The sequence below is a fragment of the Muntiacus reevesi genome, chromosome X (assembly GCF_963930625.1).
Source record: "Muntiacus reevesi chromosome X, mMunRee1.1, whole genome shotgun sequence".
NCBI lineage: Eukaryota > Metazoa > Chordata > Mammalia > Artiodactyla > Cervidae > Muntiacus > Muntiacus reevesi.
In genome coordinates, this window is record NC_089271.1 from 100,604,631 (window position 1) to 100,629,733 (window position 25,103).

The following is a 25,103-nucleotide window of genomic DNA, read 5'->3' on the forward strand; positions in this document are numbered from 1 at the left end:
CTACTTTTTTTTAATAATCCAGGAAAATTCAATTAACTGAGATCATTTAGTTATTGTGAATGACAAACAAGAAGGACATAAGCATGAATTCACTATGATTCCTTTTATTATCTAATTCTTTTCCATTCAATACTAGTGCTACGTAAGTTCATGTTTTCAAAACAGTTGTAATTTCTATTCCATTGTATTCTGTTCAAGACCACAAAAAAAATGGAAAACTTCCCAATCTTTTATGAAACAGCAAAACTCAAGTTTTTGAACTGAGTAACCACAAATACACTCGGAAAATATCATTCACAAAGCCAATGAAGCTTCTTCAGCCTTCTGTGAAACCAAACTTTGAAAGATTTCTAAAGAAAAAAGAGACGAATCCCCATGTCATCACAGAGAACAGGAACCAAAAGATGCTACACACCAGTTCCCCCAACTGGTCTGGGCCCTCTCTTCTGAGAAGGCTGACTACAGCCTCTTCAGTCACAGAAGGAAGGATCAATCTGGCTGCTGCTCTGGCTCAGGCCCCCTATTCCTCCTCCCTCGAATCCTCTACAGACATGAATGGGAATGCCCCCAAAGCCCTTTCCTTGACCCTGAGCGTAAATGACATGACGTGCCACTTGCTGGTCTCCACATAGGCCCGGGGACCCCACAGGAACTCATAACGAGCCGGGTAGCTGTCAGGCACCTGCTGGTACCTCAAGTATCCCTCCTGCACCCACACTTGGGTCAGAAGCTCCCTGGGCTCCCCAAAGACACAGTGCTCCCTCCCAACATACACCCCCATCCTGCTGAGTGCTCCCCAGACCGCGTCCTCAGGGGCCGGATCTCCACACCGCATGATCACGCTGCGGACCAGCACCAAGAAGCCGGCCTTGGGCAGGCCCTCCCCATCGCTCAGCATCTCATCACAGGTGAGGCCCAGGGTGGGAACCAAGATGTAGGTGTGCTCCGCTGGGTCCATCTCCTTCACATCCACACCAAAGACCAGCTGAAGGCACTCTGAAACTTCACTGAAGACCATCGGGAAGTGCCCCTGGTTATCCCTGAGGACCTTATTCAGAATTTCCGCCTGGGAGGTCATCTTCTTGGCTCGATACTTGAGGAGCAGGAACTTCATCAGGTTAGCCATCATCCTATCCAGAATTTCTTGGGGCAAGGCCTCCACATTAGCTGAGGACGATGCTAGGGCATAGGAGGCTAAGTGGGATGCGGATTCCCCCACCTCAGCTTCCAAGAGTGGCACCTCGACAGGGCCTTGGGCCTCGCCTGGGTCCTGAAGATCTTCCTCGGGTTTGCTGCGCTCACTCATCTCAACCACGAGCACAATGCCTGAGGTCAAACAAGACACGGAAGTGAGGCAGAGGTACAGATGGGGACCAAGGGCCTCGGGGAGAGAGGAGCTGTGAGCAACCTGGGCTAAGAAACGCATCCTGGATGGTACGACACAGGCCACTTACAGCTCTCCCCTTGAGGGGTGCTCTCAGTCCTCACAGGAGCGCTCCTCCTGGGAGGCCAGTCCCCTGGCTACCCGAAGGAGGAAGGGAGGTGGCTCCCCAGGCTGCGGTCAACACAGACCAAGATTTCTGGGTCCAATAAATTGGAAGGAATTGGGGTCTTCTGGGGCCCCCCTCTGTTCTGGGATAGGGAGCCTCTGGTTCACTCCAGGTCACCCTCTCACCTTGACTCCTGATTCTGCCTGGACCTCCTCTGCTGTCTGAACTCAGGACACAGGCTTCAGACCTCTGCCTTTGCTTCCTGGTTCCTGGAGCTCCTGTGAGAGAAATGGAGGTGACATCTAAGGGTAGTACTGTGGCACAGCCCTGCGCCTTCTGTGCTGGTAGGAGGGGGCGGACACTGGGAGTACAGCCAGTTGTGTGGTGGGTCCCTTGTAGTTCTCACCTTTCCCCGGGCATGGGCTGGACCGTCCCCTTTGGGGGAGTAGAAGGAAACTCAAAACAAGACACTGAGTAAACCAGATCTGAAAGAGTCACGTGCACCCCAATGTTCATTGCAACAGTGTTTAAAATAGCCAAGACATGGAAGCAACCTACATGCCCATCAGCAGACGAATGGATAAGGAAGCTGTGGTACATATACACCATGGAATATTACTCAGCTGTTAAAAAGAATTCATTTGAGTCAGTTCTACTGAGATGGAAGAAACCAGAGCCCATTATACAGAGTGAAGTAAGCCAGAAAGATAAAGAACATTACAGCATACTAGCACATATATATGGAATTTAGAAAGATGGTAATGATAACCCTATATGCAAAACAGAAAAAGAGACACAGACGTACAGAACAGACTTTTGGACTCTGTGGGAGAAGGCGAGGGTGGGATGTTTTGAGAGAACAGCATGTATATTATCTATAGTGAATCAGATCACCAGACCAGGTGGGATGCATGAGACAAGTGCTCGGGCCTGGTGCACTGGGAAGACCCAGAGGAATCTGGTGGAGAGGGAAGGGGGCGGGGGGATTGTGATGGGGAATACATGTAACTCCATGGCTGATTCATGTCAATGTATGACAAGACCCACTGCAATGTTGTGAAGTAATTAGCCTCCTGCTAATAAAATTAAATGAAAAAAAAATAAAAAATAAAACTCAACATTCAAAAATCAAAACAAAGCAATAATAAAGTAACATGACCAGTATTAAAATACATGGCTAGTATTAACAACATACACACACACACACACACACACAGCTAGTATTAACCACACACACACACACACACACACACACACGCCTGAACAGAAAATGCTGTGGGGCCCCACATGCGGCTGCACCTGCCCAGGTCCTCGCGAGTGTCCTAGGCTACAGAAATGCTTGGTCCCCAGCTCCTCCTAACGTCCTGCCTGGCCTCCAAGCACTGACCTCAGGGGCGGGGGTCTGCTCAGCCCAACATCGGAGTTGGGGAACCAGCCTCTGCGAATCTGAAACCTCTGCCCTCCGCCCGTAAAACCTCACCTCCCGAGTTCCCTAAGCCAGTGGTCAAGAAACTGCTCACCCTGCTCACCCCGTTCTGGGCCCTCCAAGACCCTCTTCCAGGGGCCAAGATCCCTCCCTGTTGGGATCAAACCGCCGCAATCCTTCCTCGCATGGAGCCTGGACTCCAGGCAGGACTCGCCTTTGTCGCGTCTGCCATTTTGAGACTCCACCACTTTCACAAGGCCTCCAGTCTCTCTGAGATCCGCATGTGAGGAAGTCAGACAGACCCAGTGTGCTCTTCTCACCCCAAGGGCTCCCAGGACCGACTACAGGGAAGGGGATCTGTGGGGTTCCATCGATCCTCACTCAGGGTGCCCACAGTCCTCCTTCAGGAACCTCACCTTGCCTCCACGCAGGACCTGGATTCTCGCCTCTCCGCAACTTAAGCCCCGCCCCTTATACCAGGAACCCAGTCTCTTGAAGACCCGGATGTCAGGAAGACAGCTCACGACTGTGGCACTCATCCTGACCCCACAGTTGCTGTGCACTGACACCAGAGTCGGACTTCTCTGAGGTCTCCTCTGATTAGGGGTTCAGGGTCCTCTAGTCCCTTTTCAGGCTCCTCAAGGTCTTCAACCCTGCAGGGCCTGGGAATCGGCCACCCTGAGGCCCCGACCCATATGCGAGGTCCCCAGTCAGAGACCCAATGTCAGGAAGTGAGACCATGCACTTTGGGCTCATTGTATCCCAGGTCCAACAAGGACCAACAGCAGCTCCAGGCTTTTCTGAGGTCTCCTCTGATTAGGGTCCAGGGTCCCCTCAGTCACCCCTCAGGTTCCTCAAATTGAAACCCAGGAGGAGCTGAGCTTCTTCCCTCTGCTCACCTGAGGCTACACCCCCTTTCCCATGTCCCCAGTTTCTCTGAGACCCAGATGTCAGGAATTGCAGCATGTGCTCATCTACCCTCTGTGCTCCCTGAAACTTGATGTGAGGGTCCCGACTCTGGTCAACACAAGGAGCATCCCGAGATCTGCCAGGGCTCAAGATGAGGTTCCTGAGGGAGGATGTAGGAACCCCACAGATTCCTGACCCTGCTGTCAGCCCTGGGCCACCCTGGTGGTGGGATGAGCACTTGGCAGCCTCTTCTGACACCCGCATCTGTGTCTCAGAGACATTAGGCAATTGTTAGGAGGGGCAGGGCCTCAGATGGACAGTGAGAAAAATCTTCTTTCTTTTGAGAGTCAAGGTGAGGACACTGAGGAAGGACTGAGAAGACCCTGGACCCCAGAGCAGAGTGGGCTATGGGGGGACATATGGTGGATAAACATATGCTGGATTTCCTGACTGGGTCTGAGAGAGACTGGAGACCTGGTATGCGGGCTGCCTTCCTAATATCCGGATTTCAGACTGGTGTCCTAGTATAGAGAGCGGAGTTACTGACATCTGCATCTCAGAAAGCCTGGGGACCTTGTGTGAGGGTTGGGGCATTAGAAGGGGGGAGGAGAGAATCTGAAGTCATCCCTGGAGATAAGGTGAGGTCCCTGAGGGAAGGCTGAAGGGACCCCAAGTGAAAACTCTAGGGATCCCAAGATAAGAGTGGTAGAACCCCACAGATGCCTGCCCCTGCCATTGGCCCTGGGAGCCCTCAGGGTGAGAAGAGCACACTATGTCTGTCCTGAGTTCCTTACATCCACCTCTGTGATACAGGGGACCTGGTGTGAGGAGCAGGGTCTACAGTGGGGAGACGACAGAGCCTAGGTCCTCCTGGAAGTCAAGATGAGGACCCTGAGGAATGAGTGAGGGTAGTCAGATCACAGAACAAAGGGAACCGTGGTGGTCCCTGGGCAGGATGACCTCGTGCCGCATTGCCTGACAACTCTGGCAGAGAGACTGGGGACCTCTTGAAAGCAGGGGAAACTCCAAATGTCAGACGGGACAACTTCAGGACTTGTCTGGAGTCTAGGCTGCATGCAAGGAAAGACTAAGGCGGTTAGACCCCAACAGGGAGGGATCTTGGCCCTTGCAAGAGGGACTTGGAGGGCGCAGAGTGGGGTGAGCAGTTTCTTGACCTCTGGCTTAGGGACCTCGGGAGGTGAGGTTTTTCAGGCAGAGGGTGAAGGATTCAGGTCGGCAGAGCCTGGACTCCTCAACCCCAATGAAGGAGTGAGCAGACCCCCGCCCCTATGGTCAGTGCTGGGAGGCCATGCAGGACGTGAGGAGGAGCTGAGCACCGAACATCTCCCTAGCCTGGACCCCGCAGTAGACCCTGGGCAGGTGCGGCCGCATGTGGGGGCCCTCAGCACTTTCTGTTCTGTCTCGGATCTTATTCTGAGTTTCCTTGCAGGCCCCCAGAGGGGACGGACCTGGTTGTGCCAGGGGAAAGGTAAGCACTACAAGGGAGCCCTGAGGGGACCTCTCACTACACAACTGTGGGGACCTCACAGTGTACACCCCTCGTACCGTCAGAGAATGCTCACGGCTGTGCCACAGGATACCACTGAGGTGCCCCCTCCATTTCTCTCACAGGAACTGCAGGAATCAAGAGGCGATGGCAGACGTCTGAGGCCCATGTCCTGAGGTCAGAGAGCAGAGGAGGTCCAGGAAATGCCAGGAGTCAAGGTGATGAGGGTGCCCTGAGTGGACAACAAGGGCTGCCCATCCCAGAACAGAGGGGACCCCAGAAGGACCTATTCTCCTTACCTTGCAAGTCCTAGAAATGTCGAGCTGTGCTGACCACACCCTGGGGAGCCACCTCACTTCATTCTTCAGGTAGCCAAGGGACTGGCCACTGCAGAGGCATGCCCCTGTGAGGTCTGAGAGCACTTTTCAAGCGGAGACCTGCAAGTGGCCTGTGGCCGCCCAGGGTGTGGTTCTCAGGTGAGGCTGTTCACAACCCATCTATCCACCATCCAGGCCCTTGGTCCTCAACTGTCCCATTTGCCCCCATGCCTCACTCCTTCCTCACTCTGTAGTTTGATCCCAGGCATCATGTTCGTGGTCAAGATGACTGAGCTGAGCAAGCTCGAGGAAGACCTTCAGGACCCAGGTGAGGTCAGGGCCCTGTGGAGGTGCAGCTCTTTGGGCCTGAGGTTGGGGAGGGTGCATTCCCCTCAACCTCCTCCTCCACAGTCTCCTGCTCTGCCCTTGTGGAGGCCTTGCCCCCGGAAGCTCTGAAGGAGATGGTGGCTAAGTTGATGAAGTTCTTGTTCCTGTAGTATCTGGCCAAACATCTGACATCCCAGGCGGAAATGCTGAAGAAGGTCCTCAGGGATGACCAGGAGCACATCCTGGTGGCCTTCAGTCAAGCTTCAGAGTGCATACAGGTGGTCGAAGGCCTGAAGATAAAGTAGTTCGACCCCGGGGAGCACATCTACATCATGGTCCCTACCCTGAGCCTCACCTGTGATGTGATGCAGAGCAGTGGGCAGAGCCTGCACAAGGCTGGCTCCCTGGTGCTGGTCCTCAGCCTGATCATGCAGAATGAAGACTTGGCCCCTGAGGAAGCAGTCTTGGGGTACTAAGCAGGATGGGAGTGTGTGTTGGAGTAACCACTGTGTCTTTAGGTAGCCCAGGGAGCTGCTGACCCAAGTGTGGGTGCGGGAGGGATTCCTGGAATACAAGCAGGTGCCTGACAGCCACCCTGTTCCCTGAGTTCCTGTGGGGTCCCCTGACCTATGTGGAGACCAGCAAGTGGCAAGTCTTGGTGTCTGTGCCCAGCGTCAAACAGAGGGCTTTGAGGGGCTCCCCACTCCTGTCTGCAGAGGCTGCGAGGGAGGAGGAATAGGGGGCCTGAGCCAGAGCAGCAGCCAGGGTAATCCTTCCCTCTGGGACTGAAGAGGGAGTAGGCCAACCAGCCCTCTATGGAGCCCATCTTCTGGGAAGGACAGTCGCCAGGGCTCCATTCTGATCCCTGGGGTCTCTCTCGGTGGTAGATGAGCCAGGACTCACCAGGGCCTGCCCTTTTAGCAGAAGACAGCCACAGGCCTGCCTGTTGGAAGGAGAGGGGTGGAGCCAGGGGCATGGTTCTCAACCTGTCCAGGGCTTGGCACCCTGAAACAAGGCGCATGGCAACAGATGGAAGCGTTTGCAGGCAACCTGAAACACACTTCTCTATACTTTCAGACAGGAGACAAGCTGGGGATCACATCTCTGTCCCCAGAACCCCTCTCCCACATGGGGCCAGGGCTGCCCCTCCACATCACCTCTGTGACATCATGAAACAAGTAAGGAAGCAGACTACCTAATTGGCTACCTGGCCCACCACCCACATTCTAGAATTTCCAGACAGTATTTATTGGCCACTACCACCCTGCCCTGAGGCCCTTCTGCCCTGACCATTCACAGCTTGGGTAGAAAATGCTCTTGGACTACACTAGCTCCATGGATAGTCAGAGTTCCACTGAGGCACGTGCAGCCCAACTCAACCCATTCACTGATGGAGAGCCAGCAGCAGGGCACCCCCCTTATGTCACCCAGATCCAAATGTGGATTCAGAGGAGGCTTTGGAGAAGGGGCGGGACCAACCCAAGAGCCCAGATCCTGGCTCCCAAGACAACCCGCCCCACAGGACCCGAACCCATCAACAGCCAATGAGGAAGAGAACAATGCCGTCCGTGGGCTGTCCTTCCCCAGGAACCTCTGGATGAGTTTGGAGAATGCAGCCATCACCTCAGTTCACTGGAATGATGAGGGAGACATGGTGGTAATTGAGGCAGATCTCTTCCAGACAGAGGTTCTCCAGCAGAGAAGCTCGGACAGGATCTTCAGGACATCATCAAAAGTTTCATCCATAAACTGAACCTGCATGCGTTCAGTAAAATCCACCATTCATGTCGCTCTGCAGGGAAGAAGAGGATGACGGTAGTGTAGAAAGCCCTTCTTGGGAGACTGGACTAGACAAGCCAAGTGCTGGATGGATTTCAATTTCCAGGAGAACTTTTTTCTCATGAGAGGGTGGTTAAGGGAAGAGGAGAAAGCAGGCCTTGTCGTGTTCCACGAATCCCCTTAGACAGGATCCACAGGGGTGACACCAGACCCTGAGAGGCCACTTGATTTCAGGGAGTGCCTATAAAATCTGCCAGGAATGAGAAGACCTTGTTTCCATAGTTAGGCAAGGTCGGGATAGTGGTGGGAGGAAAGGCGGTGAGGAAAAGCTATTTTCCCCCACGATGGCTAAAGTGATTCATTTCCTTTCAGATCTATCACTACTCCAAGTTCCAGAGAGACAAGCCCCTCCTCCTGCAGAACATCTGGAGGAAATGTGACCCCAGAAGAACTGCTCAGTCTGCCCCCAGCACATCAACGACCCCAAAGAGAAAGAAGCAAGCAGTGGTGACTAGATGCTCTCCTCGATTCCATCACTAGTACACTGGAGAGTCTGACAAGCAGGTCCAGAAGGGACCTCAACTGTTCACGGAACCCCCAGACAGTGCTCATTTGTGCTCTGTGGCCTTTGGTTTATGGCCAGTGGAGCACGTGGGCTCAGGTCAAGCCATCTCCTCAGCGAGCAGGGCTGCCCCAGTGGAGAGGGTCCATCCAGCAATATCATGTCTGTACCCCCAGTTAATGCTGGGAGGGATGGCGCAGGGGAACTGCATGAGAGCTCCCCAAGGTACCCAGATTATGGTTCAGCGATGACTTTGTACAACACCTATGATTCCATCGTGAGGGGAGCCTTTTCAGTTGTGGACCCAAACGAGGCCCCTGAGGCAGAGGAGGAGCAGGAAAGGTCCTTGGATTACAAGTGTGCCCTCTGTGAGGAGTTTAAGGATAAGCCCAATAACTGACCTGCCAGATCCCCAGGGACACTCAAAAGCACTCATTTGTAATCAAACATCTAGTTTTGGCTCTAATAAAATACACCAGAATTTCACAGGAGTAAATAAAGAAGCAAATGAGAACTGCTAGTCTGTGTTCTTTCTGTCTGTCCATGCTATTCACATGCCACTGGCTGAGCGAGATGAGGCTGGAGGCCCATGACTCAGGCAGGTCTCAATCTGGTCCCCACGTCCCTTTTCACCTGAAGCAGCAGCATTTCACATGGTCTGCCAAGAATGTGGCTCCCGAGCCATTCGCTGAGGCAGCCTTGCCTGCCGCATAGCAGAAGACCCAGTCTGGCTCTTGACCATGGAGGTGTCATCTTCCATGAGTCTTGCACCCTGAATCAGAAGGGGCTCCTCCTGTGTCCCCAATGATGCCACAAGTTCCTGAGCAGCAGCTGAGCATCACCAGCTCCCAATCCAGGGGCTTCCCCAAGAGCCTCATTGGAAAGCAGTGTCACCACAACCGCCAAGGACCTTGCAAACACGTTGCCCCAAACCTAAAAACAAATGCAAGATTTCCACATGGTGAACACCAGTCAGTGTTGCTCTGCCCTCACAGCTTTATTTAGAATCCAGGCACCACACCCAACACACAGTCCCTGGTCCAGACATCAGCCCCTTAGAGGATGCTCCTGGTGACACAAAAGGGGGTGGTCACAGACGGCTGGCTCTTTCCATCTGCCTCCACGCTGTCCACTGACAGGAGGGTGGCAACACAGAGGACCCGTCCATCATGTGCAGTCTGCACGGAAGTCAGGAAGGAGGGCTGGACAGGTGGAGAGAGGCACCTGGTGAGTTCCAAGACAAAGGGCCCTGAAACCCTGGGAGCACTGAGGAGGGAGGGCGGGTCCCCAGAAGGGCAGGTCCCCCTGGCTTTGCAGCCCAGTGGCGGGGCTCTGGTCCCTCCTCAGCACAGACAGGTACATTCCTGTGCTTGACTCCCCCCTGGCTCCCACTCCACCCCTCATCTCCAGGCCCCATTACTTCCAACTCTACAGATCCCCCATGTTACCACAGGCCTGCTGAGGGTAGATCTGTGCTAGCCAATCTGGACTTGGCCCTGCGGCTGCCCTAGACGGCCCTGCCAGGTGTCTTCCTCATGTGTTTGCGAGGCACCTTCCTCCCAGCCCTTCCCACTCCACTGTCAGCAGATGCCCCGGCCGCTGCCCAGGGCCTACAGAAAGAACGAGGAAGAGCAGGGACGGCTGGGTCGGGTGTTCTCCCTATGCTCACCAGGGTCTGGGATGGCACCAGGCAGGGATCACAGAATTCAAACTTCAAATAGCCCGCTAGGTTACTGTCACACCTTTTTGCGGCTGAGGAGGTGCTGGGGAGGTGCCGAGGGATACAGAGATAGCCCATGACTGCAGGGGATCTGACCACAGGCGCCTCCATCCTCACTTCTATCCTTGTACCTGGAGAGGGGTCCCTGTTTACTGGAGGCGGGGAGAGGCAGAGGAGCAGAGCTGTGGGCCTGAACCTCAGCACGGTCTCAGCATCTCACACAGCTTCCATTTCCACATGGCTGTAAGGATGGGGACAAGGTCCCAGTGGAACCCAGCCCAGAGCCTCCCAGGCCTTTCCATCCCGAGCACAGCAGAGCCACAGTTCCCACAGCCCTCATGAGAGCCAACGTCAGCCAACATCTCAACCCCGGCTTCTGGCCTCGTGAAACAACACAGTTCGTAATCTGAGTCACCCAGACCATGTGACCCTGATGCGACTGCCAGCAAATGAAGCCAGAGAGTCAGCCCTGTCCAGACAACACTACCCAGGGGCAAGTGGGGAGTGGGGGGCTGTGACTTCTACACTCCCAGCACCTCGGGCACACTCGTCCACCTCTGCACAACTTCATGCGTCTGTTTACACCTCCCAGGGTCGGGGGTCCCACAAGTTAATGACTCGTCCCTCCTGATGCAAGGGAATGGAAAACTCATTCTGCCAATACAGCCACTCAAATTGACCACACACTCACTGCCTGAAGAGCCATGCAGGAGGAGGCCCGGAGCACAGGGCACACCCTAAAGGTGCTAACAGACACCAGAACACATTCTTCCACAAAAGCTCCCCCATGTCCATTCCCCCAACCACAGGCAAGGGCGCTATGTCCTCACACACTGTCTGGCCTCGGATATCAGCATCATCATCCCACTGAATCTCTGTCCACCTGATGGGTGACAAAGTGTCACCATCATCCCTGGGTCTGGGTGAGTTTCCAGGGAGCCTGGTTGGCCCCTGGGGTTTGGCCATTGCTATGTCTTCTACTGGGGTATGTGACTGGATCCCAGGCTTGCCCAGTATCCGCCACTCAGTATCTCAGCCAACCCAACCTCCTCCTTCTGGTCGCCACCGAAGCCAAACTGTGTGGGTCTGATGTCTGAGCAAGAACGGGCTGCAAGCACTCCTACCTCTGGAAGCAGAGGGTTCCTGCTTGGTGGCCAGGGAAGAAAACACTCTTCTGCCTGCTTGTCTGGGCAACCTCTCTTGCAGGAGGGCCAGGGAAACAGGATGAAAATCCCCTGTGACCAGAGAGCAATGTTGGACAACAAGCCAACACTTTTCTTCTCGGCAGGATCCTCAGACCCCAGGGATCCAAGAGGGCGAAACGGATGTGAAACACATGTGCAGGTTTCTTCAGGGTGGGTTCTGCTAATCACAGCAACTGACCTGTCTTCAGGATTGGGATACGGACCGCACGATGCCTCAGCATGCATCCTCCAGGAATGATGGTGATTTATAGCCCAGGAAAACCCACAAGGAACAAGAGAAAACGACTCCTCCCCTCACACTGCCACTCTGGAAGCATCTGGTGGCCGTCATAGTCAGTGGGCTGCCCTCCATGGCCTCGTGATTGGGCCCCACCAGGAGGGGAACCGCGGATAACCCACTGAGTCCTGCAGGGTCAGGGCCTGCCTGGTGGGGGCGGCTTGCAGGGATCAGGTGGGGCTTGCGTGAAGTCACAGTCTGGGGGCAGGGCGGGAGGCTAGAAAGAGATCGAGGACTCCTTGGCATGTGTCCCAGGGCATCGCTGGGACGAACACCTGGAAGGAAAATGGGTGGGGACTCTGACCATGGACGGGACCGGAAGTGTGGCTTGGCCTTCTGGCAGGCGCTACTTGTCCCAGAGCCTGGAAACCCCTGCCGAAGGTAAGGTTAGCACACAAGGCACGTCCCGCTTTCCTGCAAGCGGAGCTAGTCCCAGGTGCTTTGGGATGGCCGAGTTGTATTCACTAGGCAGGACAGTGTTCTGCCACCGGGGCTGGAGACTGTTGACAGGTGACAGCGCCGACTGGCCTTAGTCCCGTCGCGGCCACACACACTGAAGCGCCTGATTTTCAGTGTGTATGGCTTCCTATACTCACGTAGGCACAAAGGCACGCAGTTACGTAGGCACTCATGTTGGCACAAACACACATTCTCCTGCCAGCCCTGTCCCTCAGGAGACAAAATAGGATCCGCCATGCTCTAAGGCACCTGGATATAGTGCTGGGAGGAGCCTCCAGACCGGCTGGCTAGAGCGGGACCTACAGGAGGACCAGAAAGTGATCAGTCAGGCGGAAGAGAGGGGAGGAGGTGGAAGAAGCAGGGCCAGAAGTCTGTGGCTGAAGTGTGGGAAACACCTGGGTGAGTAAGAGTTTCTGGAGAAGGAGGCAGGGCTGGGGCAGGGCTGGGGTGGGGCCGGGCGGGGCTGGGCTGACAGGGATGGATCTGTGGGTACTAGGAATGCACGGAGGGTAGGCCTGCCCCACTCAATGTGTAGGCCAGACTGTGCCCTTTTGAGTTTGTCATAGGGGTCCAGTCCGAGAAACTCGGCGAGAGTCAAAGTGACAGGGACTGCATCTGAGCTTTAGCATGGACCTCAGGGGCCAGGGAAGCGGGGAGAGGCGGGGCCTCTGGGCAGAATTCTGCATCTCTCCGCTGAAAGCCCAGGCCAACTCCCTTCCAAGCCATAATGGGGCTGCTGCCTACTGCTGACCAACAGACTTTATCTGGATTTTGTTTTTTGCAGATGAGAAGGAAAATCCTCACTGTGTTTCCTGCTGCCCCTGGGACCTGAGATGTCCCAGAGAAAGGCAGCTTCACCTTCAAAACTGTTTCCTGTCCTCTTCCTCTGGTCTGGGGGCTCCGCCCACCCAGGGCAGCCACCTGACTCTGCTCTTGACTGCTGCCCTCCCTGCTGTGTCCCTGCCTCCCAAGTGCCTGATCAGAGGAAATGTTCCTCTTCCTACCTCCAATGCTACCATCTGAGCTCAGACAGCATGGCCTGGGGCCAGTGCTGTCAGTCTAAGCTCCGCCCACCGGCCTGAACCCCCTCCTGTCTCTCCTCCTCCCACCAGTGTTTCACATACCATGGTTCTGTGTCACACCGCAAGCACATCTGTCCTCGTCAAGCCCGGATGGAAAGCACAGCCGAGCCCTCTCCTGTTTCAGCCCCAACGTGTCCATGGTTCCCTGGGGGGTTTCCAGTGGTCCTAGGTCTCCTTCCTCGTCGCCCAGCACTCTGGGTGGCTGTGCTGGCCATGCACTCTGCACAGAGCTCATCCAGGACCCAACACTTTCTCATGAGGTTCTGCCCCTGGACGACTGGCTCCTCTTGACCTGACCAGCTACTGTCCTCCTTCCAGGCAGGACCGTAACATCCCTTTCTCCGAACGCCTGAGTGTCAGGTGCTCTCGGAGATCTGGGAGTTCTGGGGCACCCTGCGTCTTCCTGCAGCCTGCCTTTGCCCCCCTCTACCTCCCAGGCTGTGGCTGCTGTGGACAAGACTGAACCCTCCCAAGCTTAGCCGAGTCCCAGGAAGGCAGGGTCGGTGTCTCACTGGTTCCAGTTACACAGGCACCAACACAACTGCTGCCATGGGAATGTTGAGTCGGCGGAGCAGTGCTTTCCCTTCCCGCGTGCAGCCTGCTCTCTCCTTGCAGAAGCTTCCCAGCCACAAGTTGAGGGGCAGAGGCTGCCTCCTGGATTTGAGTCCTCAACATTGCCAGGAATTGAGCGGTCACCAGATACAACTCCCTCATGCTGGCATCCTGCTCCTCACCCCCAAGAGTAGTTCCCAGCAGCCTCCAGACACCCCAGAATCACTTGGTAGTGGTTTAAGATCATGAGGGAGGGACCTGTGAACGGTTGGTGGGCTGCCGGTGTTCCCCCTAATTTTGGTTTTGAAGTAGACCTTGCCCAGTGAACTGGAGACCTTTGACATGTGGTCGCTGATGTGGCAGCTGTGAGGACCTGCTCCGTGACATTTCTCTGCACTTGTCCCTTCCCTGCTGCTGGCCCTAGCTCTCCTCACGTGCCCAAGTGTGAGGACCGAGCCACAAGGACTGCTGCGTCCTACTCCACCTGGGTCTCTGAGGCTTGGTGAGGGTTCCACTTTGCTCCTGCTGTCTGTTTGCAGACAGCACTGACCTGGGGCGGGCTCGACCCTGATTCTCGGGTTCCCTCGTGTCCACCTTGGCCGATGTGCTTTCCTCTCTGAAACGCGTGTTGCCCATCTTTATGGTGAGCTGTGTGTCCTTTCGGTGCCGAGTTGTGGGCACTTCTTTCAGGGTCTCGGTGCTCATCCTGCCCTGGACTACTTGTGTTTCAGATTTGCCCTGTTCTGTTTGCAGCCTAGCGACAGGCTCAGTATTCGCCTGGTTTCTCAGAGCCATAAGTGCCCCAGAGGTCAGTGAGTGTCCCTCAGGCCCTCCCGCTCGGGGATGCAGTCCATCCCCAGGCTTGCCAACAGGGGAGAGCAGTCCCTGAGGGGATGCTGCCCTGGCATCTAGCACTCTCCCTGTGAGAGAGGGCTCCTTCATGTCCGTGTCAATCCTTGGCCCCAATGTAGCTTCAGTTCCAGATCTTGGATTCCCACAGGACAAGCCCAGCAGCAGCCGTGGAGCACGGTGACATCAGCCAGCCTTGCCCTCTGTCCCCAGGGCACCTCCTATTGGCTCTGCGCCTCTCCATATGGCCCAGATCGAGTGGCCAGCCTGAGAACCAGCCGTGTTTCTGATTTCATCTCAGTTTCACCGCAGTTCCTTGAGAGGACACAGGTGTCCACTTTGCTGCCACGTCTTGGAGTGCTGCCTGCCCAGGGGAAGGGTCACTGCCCAGGGGGAGGTCAGGACATTCTATGAACATCTGGCGCTGCCCCACTCGCATTCACATTACTGTCCTTTTTACTGCATCTGACCCGGGAGCAGGACATGCTGGTTTGCGTGTCTCCATCACTCCTGAACTCTGGGGTCTACTGCTCTTCATCTGGGCAGGTTGGCCATGACACGGGCGCCAGGCCCCCAGCACTGGAGGGGGCTTCTGGACAGCAGGCTGCAGCCCACTGAATGGGTCCAGCTGTTTGTTTCTGAGATTGAGGAGCAGGGACGGCAGTCTGGAGTGCACATTGTCATCCCATACCCTTGGTGAGAAGATTTCAGTGTGTGGACGGGAGCCCCATCTGGCTACCCTTTGAGTACTTGCATGCTCACCGTGGTGACTTGGCCGAGCACAGAGAGTGTGTGAGGAGTAAAGAGCAGAGAGTGCCCATGAGTCACCACCAGAGGTGTGAAGATTCTCCAGTTCATGAGTGGGATGTGTATCCCCCTCTCTTTTTCTATGCACTTCTCTTTTACTCACTGGAGTTTATGCAGGATTTCCATTCGGCCTTACCATCTTTCGCTCACATCACATGTTCCCTCAGGTCTGGCTAAACCCTGCACTGGCTCTGGGGGATACTGCATTCCAGGCTCTCCCAGCTCAAGACTGACTGATGATTTCTCGGGACTGGCCCTGTGTCCCTTGCCCCTTGACCCCCTCTGCTCAGAAAGCCCAGCCCAGGGGGTCCTGCCAAAGTGACTGCAGAGTCAGATGTAACCAGGTCTGTCATATCGATGTCAAGTTGACCCTGTATCTAGCAACATCCACCCCGCAGAAGGTCCCACCTCCCTATGTGGGGTCACTGACCAAGAGCCTGAGGTCCCTTTGGGAGGGGCTGGAGTCATTCCCTTGTCTGTTTGCTGTGGTGCTGCAGCATCCTTCCCCCCATTCCTGTTCCTCAGTCCAGATCTGAGAATGGCTTGGGGGCTGAACCTGGGCGAGGGATCTTGACCTGTTTACTGGGGTGGCTGCCCTTGGCCTCCGTGTCATTTTGGAGTGCACCTGAATCCATTGCCCATCCACTGAGCCCCCAGGAGGCCGTGTTGTACTGACCACCTGCCCTGATCTGTGGGTCCGGTCTTCTGGGCTGTGGCAGCCCTAGACACGGCCTTTGGCTCCTGGCCACTCAGTGCGACCCTGCAAACTCTGCTGCAGTTCCTTGGACGTGGAAATGGGGAGTGGGGGCTGTCGTCCTTCTCCTCCATCATGAGACACCGCGAGCCCGGCCTGTGTTGTGTGGTGACTTCGCTGTGCTTGGTGGTGGGGTAGTGGGTGACCAGCTCTCCCCACGGTTCCTGGGCTCTCCTGCTGGTAGTTCTGTGGATCCTCCTGCATCTCGGGACAGCCAGCTCCCCTTCTTCCGGGGACAGAGGGCACCTGTGAGGGAGGACTCTGGTCCCGTTTGCTCTCTTGGCAGTTGGGTTAGGGAGTCACCAGCCCTTTATGGGGTAGGGAGGGTGGGCTGCTGCTGCAGGCTCAGAAGTTCATAGACATTTGAGTAGTCCTGGTCTTCGGGGGCCTGCCTCACTGTCTCCCTGGCCCTCGTATCAGGGATGCATGTTTTCCGAAGAGGACCTCCGATGACAGTAGGTCTGGCCTGCCTTGGTGGAACATTTGTGTCTTTGAGGTTCAGCAAATCCTATTGAATCCTAGACTGATGTTTGTCCACTGCCTGAAGCTTTGTAAGATGCCGGGGAGACCCTGGCCCTCTGCCCCTGGTTCTCACTGTACTTCACCCTAAGCTGCTCAGGCCCCTGTGGACAGCAGAGTGAAGAAGTCACTTCCCTCTGTTCCCTACTTGTCCCACACGCCTGGGTCTTCTCACTTGCCAGGGAATTCCTCTCTCCCTGCCAGCCCAGTGAAAGTTCCAGCAGCTGGACTATGGCCTTGAGCCCAGGGCTGAGTGCACCACAGACTACCACCAGGATGGAATCTCATAGCCAGTGGGGCAAGGGATGTCAACCCCGTAGCAAGGCCCCATCTCGCCATCTCACCTCAGACCATTCCAGGGTCAGCCCTCTCGGGATCGGTCCTTCATGAGACTATTCCCGGGGGTGGGGGGTGGAGTTGGGTCAGGAGGCTGTCTGGGGACTCACCACGAAGGGGACAGGGAGCAAGCAGGGTTGCGTAGGGCATCGCTTCAACTGTGATGTTGACCTGACAGTTCCTGCCAGCCCATCGGGAGGTGCAGAGCACAGACAGGCATTGGAGGTGTCCACAGTGGGCCCCGGTGGTCGGGCCCTCACAGTGTCAGAGGCCTCTTGATCGCTATTGATGAAGCAGGAGAACTGACACCAGGAATGGATGTTTGAGCAGTGGCTGTGTGTACAAATATGATGCCAAGTGCCTTTGGCCAGGTGGCACCATGCTCTGCCCTGCTTGCAGCCTGGTGGGTGGGACTCTTGTCAGTTTTCACATAAGACAACTGCTGGGTTGGGAAGGAGAACTGCTTCCAGTGTGCTGGCCACCTGGCAATCAGCTAGACCAGTGTAAGCACAGCCTGATGTGAGAGGGCAAGTCTGGGTGCCAGATCTCAGGAGGCAAAGCACATTCAATTCCACGGACACCCATCCTGCAAGAGGGTCCCCCACTGTGCAGGGCATCAGGTGTTCACTCACCCCATTCTCACTCAGGGCTGAGGGTGGGGAGGATGGACTGCATCTTCCAGGCAGATCTATAAAGTGCAGAGCCTGAAATGAGGCACAGGTTGGGGAGCATTAAATGTGAGGAACCAAACACTGACTCACATCACGGGACCGTGGAGGGCTTTCAGATGGGAGAGTCGTCTGGGCTGGGTCTCATAGTGGTGAGGGTCTCTTTGGCTGGGAAATGGGGCAAGAGCCCCCAGAAGGGTCAGACCCATGGAGGAACTGAGCCTAGTTGTGTAGCTGGAGCAAGGTCACCGGAAAGGGCCTGGGATACTAGCACGGGTCCAACTCAGGGGCGACTCTAAGGCATCTGGCCATAGCCCTGCGTACAGTTGATTAATGCTCTCATTTCGGTTTTGAAGGCAAGCTATTGCCCCTCTGCCTGAGAAGAATTCACTGATTCAGTCATTTGGTTAGACAGTGATTTGACAAGCTTTGCCTGCCTCACATACGCAGGGTCAGGCAGCAGATAGACAAGAGGGGTGCACAGGTGAGTCAGGTGACTAGCATAGCTTTTTCTAGGATGACCGGTTCTGGCAACTGGTGCCTGTCCTCGCTGAACTGGGCATGGGCACATTCTTCCACAGGCTGTCTTCTCCTGGCTTGTGATGAGGTTTCTAATTATTTCCTTGAATCCAGAAAGAAGTTTAGAGATATGACATTAGGTCTTTATGTTCTGAGAGTTATTGTCCGGAGACGGTTAGATAACATCACCAACTCAGTGAATGTCAATTTGAGCAAACTGGGAGATGGTGAAGGACAGGGAAGCCTGGCATGCTGCCTTCCATGGGGTCACAAAGAGTAGGACATGACTTAGCGACTGAACACACACAGAGGTGAGGGTGTTGGTCCCAGATTCTCCTGGCCCCCAGCAGGAAGTTGATTTGTCCCCTGTGGCACCCAGTGTCCCCCAGGCTGAGTAGAATGACTGCTGCTGGTGCACAGTGCAGAGAAAGAAGAAATGGTGCAGATTGGCGCAGACCAACTCCCCAGTGGCCTGAGCTGTGGCAGCTTCAAGTGCCAGGAGGAGTTTAGCAGTGTGGGCTCCCCCTCGCTTACTGTCTTTGAAGGAGTAGTGCAGGCAGTGAAGACAAGATGAATGGGGATGGTGGCCTTGGCCTGTTGTATTGCCCACCTAGTGCTCCCAAACGACACTTGGAGGAGACTAGGAAAGGGACCAGCGTTGTGTCTGAAAGGAAACTAGAGTTTGACAGTAATGTGCTGCTTGCCCGTGCCATCTGCTGGCCGGCTCTTCCAACTTCACTTTTTTTTTTTTTTTTTTAATTGAAGTATATTTAGCAGTTCCCTCATAACTCAGTTGGTAAACAATTCACCTGCAATGCAAGAGACCCCAGTTTGATTGCTGGGTTGGAAAGATCCCCTGGAGAAGGGAAAGGCTACCCACTCCAGAATTCTGGCCTGGAGAATTCCTTGAACTGTATACTGTAGAATTCATGGCGTCACAGGGTCGGACACCACTGAGTGACTCTCCCTCATTTTCACATGTTTGAATAACAATGCTGTGTCCATCATTTCTGGTGTGCATCAGCGTGATTCACTATATAAATACTTCCAGATTCTTTTCCATTATAGGTTATTGTAGATAGTGAGTAGAGTTCCCTGTTCTATACAGTAGGACCTTAACTATGAATTTTATACATTGTTGTTCAGTCACTAAGTCATGTCCGACTTTGTGACCCCACGGACTGTAGCACACCAGGATTCCCTGCCTTTGACCCTCTCCCAGAGTTTGCTCAAACTCATGTCCATTGAGTCGGTGATGCCATCTAATCATCTCACCCTCTAGCACTCTCCTCTCCTTCTGTCTTCAGTCTTTCCCAGCATCAGGGTCTTTTCCAATAAGTTGACACTTCACATCAGGTGCCCAAAATATTGAACCTTCAGTTTTAGCATCAGTCCTTCCAATGGATATTCAAGGTTGATTTCTTTAGAATTGACTGACTTTGTCTCCTTGCTGTCCAAGGGACTCTCAAGGCTCTTCCCCAGTACCACAGTACTACTATTTTATACATAGTCTTGTGTATCTGTTAATCCCAAACTCCTAACTTTTCCCTTCCCCTGTTTTTCCCCTTTGGTAACCAGAAGTTTATTCTCTGAGTCTATTTCTGCTTTGCAAATAATTTCATTTGTATCTTGTTTTTAGATTCCACATATAATTAATATCATAGGACTTTTGTCTTTCTCTTTCTGACATACTCCACTTAGTATGATAATCTCTATGTCCATCCCAGTATCTGCAAATGGTATTACTTCATTATTTTTCATGGCTGAGTAGTATTTCTGTGTGTGTGTGTTTGCGTGTCTGTATACCACATCTTCTTTATCCATTTATCTGTTGATGGACATTTACATTCCTCCATATTTTGGCTACTATAAATAGTGCTGCAATGAACATTGGGATGTCTGTATCTTTTCAAACTGGGGTTGTTGTATTTTCCTGGTATATATCCAGTAGTGGGATGGCTAGATCATATGGTAGTTCTGTTTGCAATTGTTTAGGGAACCTCCATACTGTTCTTCATGTTGAATGTACCAATTTACTTTTCAACCACCAGTGTACAAGGGTTCCCTCTTCTCTACACACTCCCCAGCATTTATTCTTTGTAGGTTTTTTTTTTTTTTATTGATGGCCATCTTGTCCAGTGTAAGTGATACTTCTTTGGAGTTTTGATTTGCTTTTGTCTGATAATTAAGAATATTGAGACTCTTTTCATGTGCCTTTTGGACATCTTTGTCTTCTTTGGAGAAATGTCTATTCAGTTCTCTGACCATTTTTTAATTGAATTGCGTTTTTTTTTTTTTTTTTGCAACTTCAGTTTTAATTGAATGTTGTTAGCAATAAGACCTTCCACGGCAGAAAGCTCCATGCAGTGCTTGGAGGGTGTGAATAGAAAAATCAGGTGCTAAACCTAATATGTAATACATTGTAAAGTATTTAATTTCGTTTTCCTCCTTGACCATTTCTGCCTTCTTAATCCTTCTAACTTTCCCAAGGCATGGAGATGTCAGATACATAGCAATGGATATTAAAATGGATTCTTAACTCTCATTCCCACAAAGATATAGCAACTGAATATGCATGTTCCATGCATTGAGCTTAGAGCAGGAGTCAGGCATTGGCACAGAAGCCCATTATTTGTATCCCACGGGTCCGCGAGGGTGGATGGCTCCTTTTCTGAGTGGATGTGTGTCCATGTAGCTCATAGGTTGGGCCAATGCATAGGGCACACAGAGGGGCTGCCTATTTGTGCTCATGATGTGAATGACAAAATCCAGAGTCTGGGCTTATGGATCCAGGGACCTGGGTCTGGACATCAGCTCTTCTCTTGCTGTGTAGCCTAGGCACTTACTATCTCTGGGTGTCTCTCTCCTCTGTTGAAAACCAGGTACCCAAAATGCTGCTAATGTCACAGGGCTTTTCCAGGGCATAGCCGTGGACGTCATGTTGTCTCCCACTGGGGCTCAGGGTCTGTCTTTGCTTCTACTTCTGCAGTTGGGAGGTTATTCCAGCAACACTGCCTATGAAGATTTTTCTTGATTCCCAGACTTTGTAAATTTCAGAATCCTCTAACAATGGTCAAGGGACTATAATATGATCTTGGTGAAATTCCCTTATGCTATTTGGAAGTTGTCAGTTGTGCATGTAAAAAATTAGATGATTGGTCCTGAACAGTGATTCTCCAACCTTGGTGTCCATGGGCTATCTAACTGGGGTTGGAGTGGGTTTCAGCCTCCTAAACAGATTAGAGGCAGGCTGCTCAGCTGAAGCAAGGCCTGCTCCTCATCCCCCTTCTTCCTAATGTCTTCCTCACCCACTCTTCATACAAGCCCCCAAAGTGTGCCACAGAACACAGTTTGAAAACTAGATCTCAGATTTCAGTGTGCATTCAGATCCCTCGGTGATCTTGTCAAATGTGGCTTCTGATTCAAATGTTTTCTGGTGGGCCTGAGATTCTGTACTTCTGACCAGATCCCAGGTGATGCCTAAGTGTCTGGTCCATGGATAGCATTTTGAAATGTAAGCGTCTGATCATAGACTGCCTTTGACGTTTCACATCCTTTGATTTGGAGTTCTTACTGTTACTCTGATTGTGTCATAAATTAAAAATCTGTGTTGAATGAATGTTTCTATTAAGGGCAAAATCCTCAACTATACACATCTGGAAACTGACCTGGGATATGAAGGAGACAGAAAGTATTTGTTTCTCAACTGCGAGTGTCTGAAACATCTGTCAAATATTTTCTGAAGAAAACAATTTGGGTTAAGACACTGTTTCACTTTGCCAAAAAGAGTTCCACTTTGGTTTGGTTGTAGTCTGGATCATAGAGAAAGTGTTAGTCGATGAGTTGTGTCTAACTCTTTGCAACACCATGGACTGTAATGCACCAGGCTTCTCTGTCCATGGAATTTACCAGGCCAGAATATTGGAGTGGATAGCCATTCCTTTCTCCAAGGGATCTTTCCAACCCAGGGATCGAACCTGGGTGGTCTGCATTGCTGGCAGATTCTTTACCATCTGAGTCACAAGGCAAGCTAATGCACACTTTTCTAAGGGAACTTCTGATGGAAACAAGTAACCTGCTTTCAGACCCTGGCTGAGGCCTGTCTCCACACTCTAGGTCTAAGTGAAGGTTGAGAATTGTGGACAGCTGTTGGTCCTTCTGGCATCCAAGTATTTTTTGATAATCTTAATGACATGGCATCTAGAAAGATAACCTTCATGTAAGTGGCCTCCACTCTTTCTGTCCATTGCTGAGTTGAGCGCTCCAACTTCAGTGTTGTAGAATGTTCTGTCTTCGGCACGCTGTTGGTACTCCTCTGCTGTGTGTCCAGAAGACCAGCTGCTTTGACAGACCATAGGTGTTTGCTTCTTACTCTTTGTTTCAATTCAGTAACATCATGGCTAAGGCGGGGAACATTACACATGCAGCTCCCAAGATAGATCCCAGTCACAACTGATAGGAAAGAGGCCCAGGGTCAGTGGGCATCTCAGGGCTCTTATGGTTTGGAAAGGACTGAGCACACAGGTAGAATTTTATAATTAGCACTGCTTGGGGTCGTTAAATATATATGAGGAAGATGATTCAGGGGTTTGGATAGAGTCTTAGTGTGTGGACTGAATTCTGTACAAAATACCTTTGATAGGTCTTCAACTGCAATTCAGCTGCAGTGGGAAACATGAGTGTCTTGCTGAACCAACAGAACCAACAAAAAGCTAAGTGTTAAGGGACCCAGTTACATGGATAGATGTAGACAGTTTCTGGCCAGTAGCAAAATTCCTTGAGTTCAGGATGTGCTTCTAATCAGACCTCGAGTCTCTATATCGATATGTTCCGACTGATCCTTTGACCAAACTTAACAATTTTATCCAAGTTTGGTTTAGGCGCTGCCACTGCAGGCATGGAAGACCCTGCCCACCACTTCCATGCCTGTGCTCACCCACCCCCCACAGCTCTGTCTCTCTATGTTGGGGTCAAGGAGTAAACCAGGCAGGGCTGCCTTTGGTAAAACACCACTGGTACACACAGAGAGCCATGACTGAGGGTGTGGTGTCCCTTTACATTAGGTTCTCTTCTTCATCCTAGAAAACATCATCAAGAGGATCTTTAATATTCTGATGTTCACCTGGGTCTTGTTTCTGGCAACCGTAGACAGTTTCACAATGCGCCTCAACTCCATCTCCACGCAGTACTTTGACATCTCCACCAACCTGAGGATAGAGTGCTGCATGCTAACCAGAGAGATCAAGAAGGTAGCCCTGCTCTCGACCCTGCTTCGCTTCTGCCTGAGTCACAAAGGTTCTGACAGCCAGGGTCCAGATCTCCACGGAGGCTCAGACAAAACCCTCCCTCCCCAGTATTCGCATAACACCTCTGCTTTATTGTAAATATATATTTCAGTCTGTTTCATAATCAGAATGAAAATATACACACTACACACACACACACACACACACAGTCCTGGGATCTCGGCCAGGAGTTTCACTCTGTCTCCTCTTGTCACCGTGGTCCCCAGCTGCACTGACTCTGCTGTGTCTCATACAGGCTCATCTGCTTTCGTCTGGGATGTTTGACCTGAACCTTCTTATAGGGAAAATTAGGAAAATACACACCTGGAGGCTCAGATGGTAAAGAACCCACCTGCAATGCAGGAGACCCAGGTTTAATCGTTGGGTCCAGAAGATCCCCTGGAGAAGCGAATGGCAACCCACTCCAATGTCCTTCCCTGAGAAATACCATGGACGGGAGATCTTGACAGGCTATAGTCCATGGGGTGGCAAAGAATTGAACATGACTGAGCGGCTAAGAAAAATCATAGCCATATAAAGTTTATAGATTACATTTGAAAAAAAGTCACAGCTGGAAAGGTTGCTCTCACTTAGCAAGATTATCTACATATGAGAAGGAATTTCTTTTTAATTTTATTTTTTGTGATTTGGGTGACATACACCCTTGTATTCATTTCAAGATTACAACATAATATCTTTGGCATTTGTGTATATTGTAAAATGATAACCACAGTAAGTCTAGTTAACCTCCATCACCGCACCTGTTATAAATTCTTTCTTGTGAAGGATTTGAAGATCTATTCTCTTAATAACTTTTCAATACATAATACAGTATCGTTAACTCTAGTCACCATTGCATCCCCATGATTTATTAATTTCACAACTGCAGGTTCATACATTTGACCATACATTTGACAACGCTTAAAGTAAGGGGGATTTCCTGTTCATCATGACCCAGTAGCATCTGGCACCATTAATTCAGTGAGTTGACATCAATCCTCAGCTTGACTAGATTTTTCATCCTACTCAATGTGTGCGTGATGGTGGAGGGTTGTCCATACTGAGAATCGCCAGTGTCTACACAGGGCTGTGACAGTGACTCCCTTTCCACAGGGCATCGTCTCGACACGGGAGTACATCCACATGTACTACCAGAACCACATCATGAACCTTTCCAGGGACTCAGGACTTGACACCATCGACGGCCATGCTGGCACCGTTGCAGGCGCACAGACTGCCCCCAGGAAGGACAGCTTGGACTCCCATGACAGCATCTCCAGGTATGTCACGTACTCCATGGTGGTGCTGCTTTCCACAGGAATGACAGAGGTGCAAGATGATGGGAGAGGTGCAAGCTTATCAGAACCATGTGGGTGCCAGCTGCTCTGGGCTGTCTCCATGGGCATGGCCCAGCAGAGCATTGCTGCCCTTGCTCTGGACAGAGAGTAACAGCAATCAGTAATAAATTATTAGAAAGACCCAGAAGGCCAACGGGACCAAAAGGTGTATTTCCAAGCTGGAGTCAAGTCACACAAGCCTCCTGACATAAGATGAGTAATTGTATCAAGAACTGCATCTTCAATGCCTTTAAAATGCTGTTCCACAAAGTATCTTCTGTTCTGGAATCTTCTGCCACCTGTTTCTGTCCTCCATATTCTCCTTTCAGAAATTTTATTTTATGATTCAGAATCGTAAAAATTTGAGAAGTGGTTCTGTGAACCCCACCTTCCGAGTTGTGGGGTCACACCCCTGCT

The 25,103-nt window shown here is 52.3% G+C and overlaps 1 protein-coding gene across 1 annotated transcript; it reads right to left on the reverse strand.

Annotated features, from left to right (window-relative positions):
- Positions 1-520: 520 nt before the first annotated feature.
- LOC136154169 (melanoma-associated antigen 10-like) lies at positions 521-1,306 on the reverse strand. The gene has a single exon (XM_065916443.1). The coding sequence runs from the start codon at positions 1,304-1,306 to the stop codon at positions 521-523; it is 786 nt and encodes a 261-aa protein (XP_065772515.1).
- Between the last annotated feature and the right edge of the window lie 23,797 nt (positions 1,307-25,103).